At 44.4% G+C, this 16,314-nt stretch overlaps 2 protein-coding genes across 13 annotated transcripts in view; one reads left to right on the top strand and one right to left on the bottom strand.

Annotated features, from left to right (window-relative positions):
- The window catches only part of PPEF1 (protein phosphatase with EF-hand domain 1), a 39,717-nt gene extending 31,774 nt beyond the window's left edge, over positions 1-7,943 (top strand). For 7 of the 9 annotated variants that reach the window (XM_021409344.1, XM_021409362.1, XM_021409334.1 and 4 more), the window contains 2 exons: positions 197-281; positions 694-1,334. In XM_021409344.1, coding sequence (XP_021265019.1) covers positions 197-281; positions 694-884 — 276 coding nt within the window. In that variant the 3' untranslated portion in view covers positions 885-1,334. Of the gene's footprint in view, positions 1-196; positions 1,335-6,827 lie in introns of those variants that run through there. The other 2 variants (XM_021409380.1, XM_021409391.1) reach the window with 2 other exon arrangements.
- PHKA2 (phosphorylase kinase regulatory subunit alpha 2) overlaps positions 3,921-16,314 on the bottom strand; it is a 39,059-nt gene continuing 26,665 nt past the window's right edge. For 2 of the 4 annotated variants that reach the window (XM_021409277.1, XM_021409293.1), the window contains 10 exons: positions 14,998-15,077; positions 14,686-14,764; positions 14,434-14,563; positions 12,315-12,416; positions 11,598-11,716; positions 9,797-9,844; positions 7,961-8,128; positions 6,555-6,608; positions 5,039-5,239; positions 3,921-4,432 (listed from right to left, as the gene is read on the bottom strand). In XM_021409277.1, coding sequence (XP_021264952.1) covers positions 4,259-4,432; positions 5,039-5,239; positions 6,555-6,608; positions 7,961-8,128; positions 9,797-9,844; positions 11,598-11,716; positions 12,315-12,416; positions 14,434-14,563; positions 14,686-14,764; positions 14,998-15,077 — 1,155 coding nt within the window. In that variant the 3' untranslated portion in view covers positions 3,921-4,258. Of the gene's footprint in view, positions 4,433-5,038; positions 5,240-6,554; positions 6,609-7,960; positions 8,129-9,796; positions 9,845-11,597; positions 11,717-12,314; positions 12,417-14,433; positions 14,564-14,685; positions 14,765-14,997; positions 15,078-16,314 lie in introns of those variants that run through there. The other 2 variants (XM_021409286.1, XM_021409303.1) reach the window with 2 other exon arrangements.

The following is a 16,314-nucleotide window of genomic DNA, read 5'->3' as shown; positions in this document are numbered from 1 at the left end:
CCAGCCATATGTGACAGGTTTGGGCTGATTTGGAGCAAGACATAAAACACCATTCCTTCGAACTCACGCATAAGGATTTTTCCCCAAATTTGGCAAGTTAAACTGGTAGAATAGATTTGGATAGTACATGTTCTGTCAGTTAAGCTAACCCAAACCCAAGGTCTGAATGGTCTCCTGTCTATGATTTCAAAACCAGGTTCAGCCAACTTTGGTTGAAACGCTGTGCAAATACAGAAGAGATCTGCAGACAATCTTTAACATCATGGACGAAGATCAGTCAGGTAAGGCTCAGTAACTTCATAGTAGCTGCTCTAGGAAGCCTATACTAGTTATTTTTTCCCCACTGTGTTTCCTCCTTTTAAGGCTTCTATATAGAGAGAGGAACCAGAGGTGATGTCATTTTTCTGAATTAGTGAAGGCTAATTTAAGCAGTCATGCTGTACCCATATAAGGGACAGTGTCTAACTCGAGAAAAAGTCTTCACACAGTTCCCAGTACTAACGTCACTCTGGGGGCTGTTTCTCTCTTCCGCAGTAGAACTGTACTTTAGTTGTGAAATAACAACAACAAAAAAAAACCCACACAAGCCCCCGTAAGCAGGTAACTTTCTGGAAGTGGAGGAGTGGGCACACGTGTGTTGATTGAGGAAGGGGAAAAGCACTGGAAAAAGTAGCCTGTCCTCTGCCTCTGTAGGTCTGATTTCTCCTGCTGAGTTCCGCAAGACCTGGAAAACCTTCAGTTCTCACCTGGGAATTGATTCACACGATGCAGCCATTGACAAGTTAGCCCAGAGCATAGACTACAACAAAGATGACTACATTGACTTCAATGAATTTTTAGAGGCCTTTCATGTGGTTCACAAACTAGAGAACAAGGCAGCCTAGGGAGAGGGCAGAACTTGTTGGGGGTCACGGGAGCTCACCTTCCTGCCATAGTCACAACAGCCTGGGAAAGCAATTTCCAGCCAGACAAACAATAAACGGTAAGCGGTGCGGTCGCTGTGTAAGCTTACATTTAATCTCTTCGGGATGATGCGTACCTGCCAGTGAGGAAGCCAGAAGAGATGACCACTACCACGTACAGTATTGCTGTGTCACTGCCACGTCAGTACCTTATCCTCACCCTTGGTGTCATCTCCACCACCACTCTAGTCTGTGAATGCCACCAAGGTAGCACCTACAACGCCATGAGAAGAGATGCTTTAGTAGGTTTCTCCCAGCAGCCCTTAAAGACTGCTGAGAAATAGCACTGATGACCACAGGGAGCATACCAGTCTCTCCTTGGGGAGAGAACAGGAAAAACAGGCTTTCCACGGACCATCCGGTCCAGGTGAGGAAAACAGGGAAGAGCCATCTCATTAAAATAAGCAGTTCTGCATTTCTGCATTTAATCTTGCTCTTTGCATGATGCAATTAAATTAAAGCGTCCCAGGTCACTAGTTTTCCTCTTTGAAGTTTAAAGACCCAACTTAAAGGAAAGATGTCTACGCCTGCCGTAGACTTGTACTTACCCCTGGTTACTTTTGCTGCAATTGTTGGGTTTTGGGGTTAACGAGCAGTCCTAACTTGTCACCTTGATGAAGGCTAAAGCCAAAACCTGTTAACATGACGTACACTAGATCACAAAATAAAGCTTGAGCTCTCAAAGTAATGTGTAAGTTTGTGGTGAATTTTTTGCCCGTATTTTGATAACCTACGCAGAACAGAGTAGAACTCTTGGAAGAGTGGAGGATTAAGCTGAAGGATGCTCGCCTCAAGAGAGCCGAGGTAAGGTTGCAATGCAACAGAGAAGAGCTTTTAGGGCTGCAGAGCTGCAGCATGAGAGGAGCTGAGTCAACCAACCAAAAGCAACACCCAGCAGCTGCTGCAGGCAGCCTGGGGCACCCTCACCCCCAGCAGAAGGGGAGGTAAATGCAAAGCATGCGATGCCAGGAAAAAAACCCACCCGAGCCCAAAACAGGGAGTGACGCACAGCCCAGCTACGTGGGCTTAGAGAAAGTTCTTCTTCCATAACTCTCATCCCTAAGTTTTTGTGTCCCGCTGTGTTATGCAGGGGCTAACAAATAACGCAGCAGTGACATTCCTCTGAGTGGGCCACAGCCCAGCTCTGCAGGTCCTGGCAGCTGTCACACCACCAGCCACAAAGCACTCGTGGCAGCTGCGCCTGCCAGGCTGAAAGAGCAGGGCCCAGGGGACCACCTCCGCTGCTGGAAGCCCTCATTTCTGAGACAGGACTTGTCAGCCTACCTTCACCTTCCTTCTGTAAACGAGGCCTGGAATTTGGCCATGTCATCCTCCCCTCAGTCCCCTGGGAAGCCCGACAGCCAAACCCATCACAGCCAATTAGTGGTGGAGCTGTGACAGCTTTCACCTGGAGAGCACAGCCTCACCCTCAGCAGCAATGCCTTTGTTTTGTAACAGCTTAATAGCACACAGGTGCATCCCCTTCCAGGTGTGGGGGTGTTCTGTGCAAAAGCTTGTTTGCTTAATTGGGTTTGCACTAAATGGGACTCTGATTGACACCGCCCTGTCACCACAGTTCAGCAGTGGCAGCAGGGCCTGACCTGCAAGTAAAAGGAGATCTCCCTCTACTCCCGCTGTGTTTCAGCATCCCGCTGTTTATCAGCAGCTATCTGAACTCTTCAAAGCATGTTATAAGTCCTCTGCCAGTGCCCGTGTTCCATGTGATAACTGATCATGGCTACTATATATCAATTTTTTTTAGCAGGAATTTTAAATCAGACTCTGTTATCCCCATTTAAAAAAAAAAATAGAGTTAAGGGGTGTTTATGTTTTGCTGTAGGTTCCAAAGCCTTGTTTCAGACGTCAGTCTAAACCTCCCCTTTACCTTAATGCAGCCACATGGCTAGCACAGACCCTGCCTCTCCCAGAGCACCCTGGGAGAAGCTTCAGGGTCCATGGCCTGCCAAGTTCTCCTGTTATTTCTGCATCACCTCCTCTGGCTTCCCACACCCACCTGCCTTCCCTCTCCTGAGCAAGAGCCCAGGTGTGGCAGCAGCACCTCTAGGGTGGCTCTGCTTCCGTGGCACCACAGTGCTGGCAACTGGCGGGGCCCTCCTTTCATCAAGATACTTCAGCCATCTATATAAAACCAGAACTGATCACCAAGGCAAAGCACAGCTGGTGCCTGAGGTGAAGCAGGGTTCCCCTTCCAGTCTCTCTCTGCTTTCAGTTTAAGTGGCCGTGGAGCCATTTCCTCGCAGGACTCACAGCAGCTCAAAGCAGCCAGCGCAGCTGCTTTCAGTGGACACTCACGGTGAGAGCAGGCACAAACCTGGGAGGTGGCTGGAGGGAGACTTCTAGAGAGCCCATCCCTAGCCCCAAGTGACAAGAGTGCCTTCAAAGAAAAAAAAAAAAAAAACAAATAAAAGAAAAAAGGGGAAAAAAACGGAGAGGAAAACATCCAAGCTTTCCATAAACTCTCCCTGTGCTATAAGGGTAGCAATGACGCCATCCTCAGCTCCAAAGCTATTTGGAAGGGATCAGGAGCTGGAAGGGTGCTTGAGTGACTGAGGTTTTTCTCCATTCAGTGAAGAGGAATACAGGCATAAAACTGCCTGGCACCTCGGAGCAGTTGGAGACTTGAGACTGTGCCTGGGGTGGGAAGGAAGCAGCTTTGTTCAGATTAAAGAGAGAGGCAGCTCCCTGAGAGCTGCTATCATCTCAAATTAGTGGCTATGGTAAGACATTTGTCTCTACTAGCACTAGCCCTGCCCTAATGAGGTGCAAACGAGATGAGAATCAGGGTGAACCTGTATTAAAAATACCACCTGGTTATTTCCAGTTCTCCCAATTCCTTTCATTTACATTCCCCTGGATGTTTCACACTGCGCATTCACGATTCACAGCGACGTACATTTACAGATTGGCAGGAGAAAAACTAATGAATTCCATCATTTCCCTTATCTGGGAGACACTGTGCCTGAGATTCAGCTCCCTCGTTTTATTATGCCTTTTGATCTCCACAGAGCAATCTGTTTTCCCCTTGGCAGAACTAATTCTTGGTAATTTAATATGAATTACATTTATGCACTTTAGGCAGAATAAGCCTCGTTATTCGTTCTTTCTCACACCCTCCCTTGCAAAGAGGCCACATTCCACCCACCTGTCCCCCCCAGGCAGGTGTGCAGGTAACACTGTGACTGGTGTATCTGCTGACACACATGCAGCAAACAAGCGGCTCATGGCAGCAAACTGGGGAGAAGCTTCCCGGCCTCTTTTCCCTCGCGAGACATCACTTACTGCATCACACAGCCTGTGCTAGGCAGGAAATCCTGTAAATAAATTATTATGGCTTTTGTCAAGTACGTCATGGTTCCGTAGGCCCCACTTGGGGCACTGTCGTAAAAGAAGTGGCAAATTCCTGTGGCCACGTCCTTCTCCAAGATACCACCCGTAGCTCCATATGATTTCTGAAAAGATACAAATAAAAGAAGGAGCGAAAGTTAAGCATTTGTGCTTTTATTTACTGGAATAAAAAAAGGCCCCGTGATGATTTTGCATTTGTGCTGAATACAGAAAGCAATCCTCCCTTCCCTCATTGAAACCTTCATTACAGTATACGCACGTAGAATCACAGGATGGTTTTGAGATGGAAGAGACCCTGAAAGGCCATCTAGTCCAACTCCCCGCAATGAACAGGGACACCTACAGCCACATCAGGATGCTCAGAGCCCTGTCCAGCCTCACCTTGCGTGGCTCCAGGGATGGGGAATCCACTACCCCTCTGGGCAACCTGTGCCAGTGCCTCACTGCCCTTATTTATTTATTTGGATCAGCCCATGTATATAAGGAAAATCTAGCTCCAAAAATTTTGTCCTTTTTTTTTTTTTTTGATTACTCAAATATTAATAACTTAAATGCTTCATCCTTAGCTTTCTCAGTACTCTTCTGTAATTAGGCGGAGCTCCATGTAACTGACCTGGGCATGAATTTGGTCAAATTCAGCACACACAAAAAAAAGAACAGGGGACAAATTTCAGATGTGAAGGCCTCCCTCCATTGCACTTTGGACTCACCAGTTCCTGCAGGAAGAGGTCATTGGCCACGTGCACTATTCGATCCACGTGGATGATCCCCCCGATGCTGTTCACCTCAATGTCACACAGGAACGTGAGGACGAGAATGGCTTCCACCAGGAGCTGCCGGTACTCGGGCTGGGGGACGTGGTTCAGCACTGACTCCACGTGCACAGCAAACTTGATTTCACACGGGGTCATCTGGCAAGTTACAGTGGAAATGGAAAGAAAAACTGAGAAACCCAAAAGAGCAGTTCCCTACACATCCCCCAAACAACTGAACTACATGCTCCTCCCTTCATCTGGGGGCACTGATTGAAGTGAACAAAACATTTGTACAGCTTCAGCACTTACAGAAACTTTCTGTGTCACTGGGCCCCGATCTGCAAACAGTTGTGCAACTTCCAGAAACTGTACCAGCCCTGCCACCTATCACACATACATATTTTATTTGCATATGGGACTGCAGATGCTTAGCTTGCAAATTATCATAGAATCCTTAGAGTTGGAAGGGACCTCTGAAGGCCATCTAGTCCACCTCCCCTGCAGTGAACAGGGACATCCACAGCTACATCAGGGTGCCCAGGGCCTGATCCAGCCTGGCCTTGAAAGTCTCCAGGGATGGGGCATCCACTGCATCACTAGGCAACCTGTTCCAGTGCCTCACCACCCTCACTGTTAAAGACTTTTTCCTTATATCTAACCTAAATCTACCCTCTTTAAGCTTGAAACCATTTCCCCTTGTTCTGTCACCACAGATCCTACTAAAGAGTCTGTCCCCTTCTTTCCTGTAGCTCCCCTTTAGATTCTGAAAGGCCACTATCAGGTCACCTCGCTATCAAAGTCATCTCTTTGCTCTTAATGTGACAGTCTCATGCATTCTGCCTTCCAAGCACCACTCTGGTATCTTGGGCTAGCTGCAAAACTGAACTTACTGTAGATATTGTATGTGCTTTAACACCAACACGCAGCTCTATTGTTTGTAGAGCAGCCTAACTCTCACTGGCACAGCTGTATGGATGTTGTGTGAAATGCTGTTGCCTTAGGAGGTCTGTGCTTATTTAGTTTGATTCCTTTAAACAGAAAAATTAGATACTGTCTAGGTCTGACAGGCCAAAAATATAAGCCTATTTATTTATACAGTAGGAATAAATAAAGCCCTCAATTCTGCAAGATAAGGTTTAAATTTGGCAGAAAATTCCAGCTCTTCTCTTCAGCTGTTACCACCACCCTCAGGGACAAAGGAAGCAAACTGCTGCCAGTGAAGGCACACAGCAAAGGGGCAAACCCTCCACAAACCCGCTGCCAGGCCTGACTGGAGGAAAAACTCTTATTTACAGCCTCTGGTGAAGCTGGGGGGGTGCCAGTGGAAGGATCCCAACCCCAGCCCCCTCTCAGCGTGGCTGCCACTCCTGTTCTTACAAGGGCCCTGCAGCATCAGCCCTGCTCTGCATCTGATAGTGCCAAAGCAAACATTCCGTCGTATGGCTGAAACATCCTTGGCATTTTACCATACCTCTCTGGTGGTTGAAGAAGGAAGGACGTACCCATCAATGGACAGACCGTGGCACTGAAACAAAAGCAGTTTGACAATGAAAAGAAAATTATAGTTCCCGCAAGTAAATCCACATGATCCAAGCCAACATGTAATAAATTTCAGTAAAAGAAAAGAAAACAAAACCTGTTAAAACTATTATTTCACCTTTGCTCAAGAGTTTATTATGTAGCCTGGCAAATGTCAGAAATAACCTTACACAACACTTACACAGTGCTCTGTATTCTCTTCTAGCTACTGAATGGGAAGAAAATCCCTGGGAGAGTCACCAGAGCAAGGAGCAGACAGAAGATGAAAACAAGACAAGAAAACATGGAACTGAGAACGTTAATTTCTCATTTTTCACTGAAACAACATTTAGTTAAGTGTTTGAAATGCAGGATAGCACAACTCAAGGATATCATCATGTTGTGGTTCCTGGAAATGGGCCACAAACAGTCGTGTTGATGGTGTCAGCAATACTGAGTGTGACACACAAGAAAAGGGTGACAAGATCTAAGTGGTGGCAGGCTAAAGAATGGCAGACCTGGTACCTGAGGCTCAATAAAGCACCAAGAAGATGACAATACTTTGCGTAAGTGAGTGATGTTCACTTTATTGAAAGATCTCGTCAGTAAATCTAGTGGTCATATATGATTCATCTTGGCTGACATCAACACTAACAGCTTCAGTATAACTGATTTTAGGACAACCAAAGCAGGCTGAGCTGGTGATGCACATCTCCGCAATGGTGTAGGCCTGAATAGCTCAGTTCTGCAAGCTGCCAAATACTGACTGTCATCCAGCAAAGCAGAACAGGTGCATCACTTTGAAGTAAACAGAAACTCTTAACTCCTCTCTTCTCCCTCCTGGAGATCTGCTTCAGTACATTTCCATACCCCGGATCTCCAAGGTGCTACTAGGGATTACTTTTCATTTAAAAACAAGCAAATAACACTAAGAGTGTCATACAGCTCAGAAGAGCCAGGAAGAGCTTTCATGACATTTTGGAAGAGTCAGTGAAGCTTCCAAGCCAATTCCTTGCAGCCTTTTCGGAAATTGCACTGCATTACAGTGCCCCTCAGCGGCAGTGAGCACAACTTGCATTAGGCCAGGAGCGATGCAGAATAGTGGTGAAACACAACTCATCGGCAAAAACTGCGCACTGGTGTTTCCAGAGAAAAACACACTTTTAAACAAACATGTGAAGTTGCATTAATGAAGCCCTTATATCTCCTACAGATATGTTGCTACTAATAAATCTAGTTTCCATTAGTCTTCCAGCTGAAGACAGCATACCAACTTTAACCAGCAAACTATCTGAAACACCATCTTCCCACGTTACCATAACCCACTTTGTTTCCTTACTTCTATAATTGTCAACCTACCTTCTGAAGAATCTTCCATACTTTCTCATAAAAGCCAACAGGAACTCTGTTAATGGCACCATCAAGCCTTCTTCTGCGCAGCCACTGCCCTTTGCGGTCACCCCAACTAATGTCTCCGCTGGAGCTAGAGGGAGAAGCACTAGAAGGAGATGGTGGAGTACTGCTCCTCTGTAAGAAACATTAAAGCCCCAGTTAGTTGCTTTCTGCCACCACAGGAGCTATTACTTGTCAAGATATCACACTGCTACAGTGCTAGCTCAGGGCCAGGAGAAAAATCGCAGGCCACAGCATCATCTGAGGTGATGGAGCAGGACTCATCCCACTCCCCCCCTTTCACAACAAACTTCACTTCTCCCATACTTCAGTCATTTCCCAACAAAATAAGACAGCAGTGCCACGAGGCAAAACTGCTTGTTTCAACACAAGGCACGGCTGTTTTACAAGCTGGCTGGCAGGGCAGCATTACTGCTGCACTCAGTGGTGGGATTTATTGATAAGTCTGACTCGGACTTCAGGCTCAGTGTTGTAAGAGAGTCAGTGGGTCCATGATCCCAGCATGGAGAGGTCCTCCATAGAATCATCTTCAAAGATGTGGCACTGGCACCACATCCTCACTGTTACTGCCACACCAGGATACGGGCAGGCTGCCCATCTTCACTCTCCCAGGCACTCTGCTATTCCGTTGCCTCCCTCGTACCTTTTTGCACATCCATTACTTTCAGCCCAGGAAAGACTTCACTGATGGTCCCTTCTCAAATCCCATCCTTTCTGAGTACAGAACTGCCTGAGCAGAGTACTGGGGAAAGTGGGAAATAAGACCAAAAACTGCATGTTTGCAAGGGATATGCTCAGTGACTCCACAGAGCCAAGCTCCACAAAAAGATCACTAAGTGAAAACAAAATCCATTTTCACTTCTAGTGGTGTCAGAGAGATGTAGGTGGTGTTCCCTTGATGCCCTCTATTCCTCTCTATTTCACACTGAGATAATCAGAATCTCCTCCATTCCATTTTGCAGTGCCAGGGGACACGGAAGGGTCAGTGGCAAAGCAGAAATCTGTCCACAAACAGAATTAATTTGACTACTCAGGCAGAGATCTTATTCAAAACTTCTTCATTTTTATCAAACGCAGCCGAACCTTCTCTTTCTGCACTGCTATGTGGGAAGAGAGAGGCTGCACCAATGTGCTCAGGAGTGCTCTGCAATTATGTATTTAGGGCACCTGAGGGCTGTGCCACCAAGGGGAGTCTGCAGGTGCAGAGATGCATTCATGACAACCACCAGTTCAAAGTGCACACGTAGCTGCAAGCCTTATGTCTCCTGGTGACAGATGTGGAATCCGAGAATTTAAATTGCTGAGGTTTCTACTGGTAAAATATTTAAACAATTATATTCCTTCTTAACAGCAAGAGCTTAAGAGCTACAATTTTCTGCCTCAAAAGAAAATGACTGCCTGAGGAGATGCATGCGCCTATAAAAATCCCTGCCTCAGCACTCTGAAACTGTGCTGGTCATCATCATCCAGAGACTGCCAGCATAAATGCTACTGATGACACCTGTAATACATAATCAGGTAGCTAAATCTGTGACAGTGTTTTATCTGCCACAGCTGTTTACTACTAGGAAGCGCTAAGTGGATCTAAATGTGAGACTGAGCTATTCAAAGATTACTAATGAGAACAGAAGATGAGCTAAACAAAGAGGGTTCGAAAGAAGCTTTCACAGATGAGAAGCAGCAGGAGGTATTTAGAGCTAAGGTCCTTGCACACGTGCACACAGACATACACAGACACACACAGGGTGAAGAGCAGGTACGGAACTGCAGACGTTGTTTTACCCTGGAAGCGAACATGCTGCTGGACATGGAGTGGCCCTCATGAAAGAACTACAAAACAAAAACAGACACCAACAGGTCAGACAGACAGTCACGACACAAGAGGATATAAACAAGGTTACGTAACCCATCTGTGCAAAGGCGAGGAGCATGGAATAAGCTCAGGTACTCAGAGGAAAGCCAAGACAGCCTCTGGTTATGTGCTCAGACATAGGCAAAGGCTGGATTTACAGGCTCCAGCAGCATCTGCAGTAAATGAGAGAGCTGCAGATGCTCAACACATGAGCTCTGTCTGGTGCAGGTGCTCAAAATGTTCCTCCTGACACAAAGCTGGTTGTCCTCCCTCCAACCACTATGACATTAAGCTCCTATTTAGCAAATTATTTAGAGAGTGCAGTGAGATGTGGTGAGAAGAAGCAAGCATGGACCGGGGTAAGGGGAAATAAAAACAAGAACAGTCAACTCTTCTGCTGTGCAAAAAAAACGTATCCATCCAATGCAAAAGCAATGCAAGGAGGTACCATTTCAACCTTGAAAAACTTCACAAGGTTTCAGCTCAGGTGCACAGCTGTATTTAAGATTTAATGCTGCTGCCTAGTGCCCAGTCCCTGTTCCTTCTGGGAAAGGTGCTGAGGTTGGAGGTCGCCGGTAGGCTGCTGGACCATCAACCGTGCCCAAATGGAGCTACCAAGGTCACCCAGAGCACCCTGCAGCAGCTTCACAGGCACTGCTGCACCACCGAAGGGGACAAGGCAGGCTTGGCCACAGTAACACTAAGGCACCAGAGTGGCTCAAACACAGTGACCAGATCTTGAAAGGCACAAAACACACATTTCACTCGCACCTTGCCTTCCCTGATTGACTGACTGTATCACAAAAAGAATTATCAACTGATCTTTACATCAGCATAAGACGCTCCGTGTCAAGATCATACAGAAACGCCCCTTCTCTCCAAAAGCTCACTCAGCATATTTGTTTCATATATTCAAAGGAGAACACCACGTACCTTCCTAGAAACTTACAGAAATGCCTCAGAGGCCTCAGAGTAAATGCACTCGCTTGTTAAGCTCTCGGCAGAGAAAGTGTTTTTGAAACGTTTCTAATATAAAACACTTAATTCCCATAAATGTCTTTTACCTGATCACCACCTTCCTATTTACCCAGAGCAAAAGAAAATCACTAATAGAAACACACACAAAGAAAATAGAAATGAAAATCAGCCGCAATTAAACCATCAGTCACACTCATGCAGAATACTTTGTGTCTTCTGTCATTTCTCTCGCTATGCTCAGTTGCTGTGTAATTGAGAATACTGAACTTGGATTACTGCTAGAATATGAACTACATTTCTCCATTCTTGAAGAAACAAAACAGGAAAAAAGCCCACCAAGATTTCTTTTCCAAGCGTACCTTTCCCAGAAGGCACACAGACCACATTAAAAACTTGTGCAGAGTACAGGAGTGAAAACCACCTATGTGAAATCTTTGTGCACGTGAGTTTTCTTTAGCTAAAGATGATAAAAAACTGTTTTAAAGTCGATGCCATGAATGCACTAGACTTTGCTCAAGTTCCAATATTCAGTACATGAAACAAGAATAAAGAAGGGGCTACATTTTTGGAGAAGCATCTCCTTCTTGCCTTCTATTAGCTTTAAACCAAAGGGTGACTGGAAATTTCTGTGATGTACCAAGAATGTATTTATTTGGCATTAAAAATGACTTTCTGCAAGGAACACAAAACTCTGAGAAAACACCATTCCAGAACAGCTGCATTTTCTGATGAGCACTGGCAGAAAACCCTCACCTGCTTCATCTCGCTCTTCAATTTAGTAATACCACTTCTTTCTGTTTTTGTTGCTCCAGAATGGCCCATTTCATGAATAGAAATTGCAGGGCTAGATGAAGAGGAATCCATAGGTCGCACTAAAAGAAGCAAATGGACATTTTAAAAAATTGTACTGGTAGGAAAAGAGACAAAATTGTATCTAGAAGTTACAGATAAAAGCATATCCTTTCACAAGCGTTCAGTGCTCTTTCTAACAGCATTCTTTTAAATTACACCAATAATTCAAACCTGATTGCATCAATTCAGAGGTAGAGAGCCACATTTGAATGTTAGGGCTTGACCTTCTAAGACATGGAACAATCATAGCTTCAGAAGACATTGGAGTTGCACTAAGTATGTGAGGATTTAGACACAGCTCAAGTGTCTGTTGGGAATATTGGGGATCACAGACACACACCTGGGAGGCAGAATGGACATGTCCTTTTCATGGTCTTCATTCTGGTCACATTACATTTCTTTATTTTAAAAGTTTGCCAAGATACAACCTTATTCCAATGTAGGACAGTTTCTATCATATGCGGTCTTTAATCCCCCAGCAGATGTATGCAATATATCTGCTCAGTACATTGCTTATACTTCTCTTTTACATCCACAGACGGTAGGTTCCTACTTACAAGACAATCCAGCTCTCTATTTACAGTTCCCATTTAACATATACCCAAATGGATAACTTACGGCTTCTTTCCACACCAAACTCTTTTCCACTGAGAATATGGTGTAGGAGATTTTTCATATCAAAAGGGCTTAGGTTCATCAAACTCTCTGAAGCTTCTTCACCTAGTTTCAATAATTAAAAATAAAATAAAATTAAAAAAACCAACAACAACACAAAAACAAAACAAAGCCACACAAAAAAATAAAAATCCAACACAACTATAGGATGCTTTACAGATGGCTTTCCTAACTGAACTGCTGACTGAATGAAATTCCATCACATTTACTTTTGTAGATAACGCTCCCCTTCGAAAAAAATTAATACACAGAGTCATTTCAAAGAAAATACATTTCAAGACTAAACAACACTGAATGGAGATGATGCTGTTTGCATTACTGAGCAGCCCATCGCAGCTTGTGTGAAATCTCACTGCAGCTGATGACGAGAAAGCAGGTGCTCCTTCACAGAGCAGATCACTTGAAAAGGCACTACAGCCATCTCCCAAAAGCAGATCACACTCAGATCTAAATTACAGAGCTAGAGTTATTCCATAAAGAACTGCATGCAAATGGAAGACTTGTGTTTTATCTAATTAAAGGATGATGCTTCGAAGTGTGAGAAAATCACATATGTACACATGAGCACAGGAGTGCACAGACAAGTTTCCCACAGAACACAGAAAAGGCAACAGTGAAGCTGAGGATGGTGTACACAGAAATAACAAAAGAGACCACAGGAAAAAGAGGCTTTGAACTGTGAATGTAGCAGCTTCTGGTACTCAGCTTCAGCTCTGGGGGAAACAGGGCTGTCTACATGTTCCTCGTGGAGAAAGAGAATTATCCCAGAAAACTACTTGGCTCCATTCACTAACTTCTAAAGGACAAACACTTCCCCAGAGGTAGGCAGCCACTGAATTTGGTCAAAGACAGCAGCAGTGCCCAAAGTGAGGCCTCTCTAAAATAAGCTTCCATTGAGTTTTCCCCCTTGGGTTGTGCTAGTACATTAGGAAAAACAATGAGCTGAGCCACAAACATATGGTCCAGATCACGCTCCTAAGTATCAGCATTTGAGACTATACATTCATCACGTTAACTTGATCACTTCTGATGACTATTTCTTCTTGAACTCTGACCAATGTGAATTCCTCTGATGTGGAAAATTTTTCAATGGCTTTTCAGATATCTCTTCAGTCATGATTTCTCTCTATGTAAAGTATTTCCATCCTGTACAACTTGTTAGTTACTTAATTTTGCTTTTTTTGCAGTGTACAGGCAACATTTGGGGGTCTTATAAGGTATGTATTTTTACTGACCCCCCGGTATAAGTAAAGATAACATATCACTGGCTGAAATCTAAATAGCAAATATTTTTCAATCGTATACATTCCAAGGCAGAAGGTTGACCTACAGGACAGAAGTTATGTTGAAGAAGAATGATGAATAATCAAGGCTCAAATATTCAAAAGATACCTAGTGTCCAATTCTTGAGGCTCAGAGGGGACCTTATCGCTTTCTATAACTACCTGAAGGGAGGTTGTAGTGAGCTGGGGGTCAGCCTCTTCTCTCTTGTAACTAGTGACAGGACGAGAGGGAATGGCCTCAAGTTGCGCCAGGGGAGATTTAGGCTGGACATTAGGAAATTCTACTTTTCTGAAAGAGTGGTCAGGCACTGGAATGGGCTGCCCAGGGAAGTGGTTGAGTCACCATCCCTGGAGGTGTTCAAGAAATATTTAGATATAGTGTTGAGAGACATGGTTTAGTGGGGTTATTGGTGGCAGGTGGATGGTTGGAGTAGATGATCTTGTAGGTCTTTTCCAACCTAGCTAATTCTATGATGATTCTATGATTCTATGATTCTCATTGAAATTAGTCCCTAAATACACACATGCAATTTCACGATCTGCACCTCAAGCACTGAAAGTCAGGGGGCTTAAGTACTTAATATCTACTTCAGACTGACAGAGGGCAGGGAGGCAGGAATCTTTCATTAAGCCAAACAGGGAAATTATTTCCAAAGTTTTTAACCGTATAGGCGAAATGAAGAAGTTTACAAAATAATTTAACACAAATGAAAAAATCAGTGACTGAGCTGAAGCAGAAACAAAGCCACAAGTACCTCCCACAATAAAACTGTTCTTACCTGAGCATTTCAGACTCCGAGCCAGCTCAGTGGCCATCACCTGAATTATCAGACCAATGCGGAGCCTGAGCATCTCCATGAAAAGACTAGGCTGCGATCGGACATACATTGCCAGGTACATAATTATTTCCTGTAAGGACAAATTCAGAAGAGCTCCCATTCAGCGTGGGTCATCCTAGCTTTCCCAGTCACAAAAGAACACTGGCATTACACTGGACACGGCTTAAAGAACCATTTTTTCACATGCTCTACCTGTGTCAGGACAGCAATACTGATGTCTTCACCACTGGCTTCATAAATAAGCTCTGTGAGCTCCTCAGGTGGCAGAGGGCTGTAAGAAGGCAAACTACAGTTAGCAGTAACTCCAGCACTTGCTGTCAATTTCTTGAACATGCAGTAGAACCATGTCACCCAGAAACATCTTTGCACCGCAGGCTTTTCCGCCTTGGTGGCTGCAATTCCTTCTGAAGTTGAAAAATAAAGCAAAGTGAGAGCAGCAGAATGGTACCAGCAGGAAGCTGAAAGGCAGTCTGCTTCTACAACTGAGACGAAGCGCCAACTTACGTGGTAATGATTTTCTCGCGGGGTTCTGGTGGCAGCCCCACTGTAAGCTGCTTGTGGTGTGACAGGAGGTCTGTGCATGCCTATTGTAACACAACAGAAAGCATGAGACATTTTTCTGAGACGTGCAAAAGTGACATGGCTTTTAATTCCAGAAAATGAATTTTTTTTTTAAAATCAATTTCTATGTGCGTTTCTATTAATTACTAGATATGCAGATCCAGCAGAATGCTGTTAACCAGTTGCCAAATATCTCCTGAGGTTAACAGGGCTACGACAGTCTGCCTAGGCTGAAAGCCTGCTTCCTCACACCGAAATCAGCAGCAGAATTATTATGTTCTCCAGTGGGACTAGCAGATCAATAAAGGACTTTATCATAAGATAAATAATTCATTTAAGACAAAAAAAAATTAATGGAAAGCCTAGCATTATTAGTGAAAAAAAAATAATAGGGCATATTCTCCAAGCCCTTCACCAGCCTTGTTGCCCTTCTTTGGACCTGCTCCAGCACCTCAATGTCCTTTCTGTACTGAGGTGCCCAAAACTGAACACAGTACTTGAGGTGAGGCCTCACCAATGCCAAGTACAGGGGCAGGATGACTTCCCTAGTCCTGCTCACCAGACCATTCCTGATACAGGCCAGGATGCCACTGGCCTTCTTGGCCACCTGGGCACACTGCTGGCTCATATTCAGCCGACTGTCCATCAGTACACCAAATTTACCTGATTCAGCATCCTGAATCAAAGACCTCACTGAGCAATGTTCTTCATATTTTTCTCTGAGTCTGTTTTCCTTCCTTTAATGTGCAACAAAACTACATATCATCTCTACTCTCATCCTCTCCATTTCTTAGTCAATATCTTTGCAATTTAATGTACACGGGTTTTTGTGAGCATGTACTGCTTTTCCATAATGTCTTGAGGATGGAAAAGGTACTTAATGAGATATCACGCAGAGTGACTATTGTAAATTGCTCCCTGCAAATATGACTGTCAGTAAAACAGGTCATTCTAAGTATGACTATCAAAGCTTTGAAAATGGCCAGAAGTTAGAGAAAGAGTTCTTTGGAAATATGCAGGGTTAAGTACTTTAAAAAATCCTTAAAACTTATCAAAACTTAAATGGTTTTGTAATGTTCCAAATGAAATCCATACCCTTACAATGGATCTTTCTTTATAACCTTAAGTACTGCCAGATATCCTAATGCCTCTGTACATCCACAGCCACTCACACTACTGACTGCTTGCCTAATGGGACAGGAATCACTGCATCATGTTTTTGCATAATCTCTAGCACTACGACATACTGGTGCTCCAAGT

Source organism: Numida meleagris, chromosome 1, assembly GCF_002078875.1.
Source record: "Numida meleagris isolate 19003 breed g44 Domestic line chromosome 1, NumMel1.0, whole genome shotgun sequence".
In the NCBI taxonomy this organism is placed as follows: domain Eukaryota; kingdom Metazoa; phylum Chordata; class Aves; order Galliformes; family Numididae; genus Numida; species Numida meleagris.
This window is presented reverse-complemented; position numbering and strand designations above follow the sequence as displayed.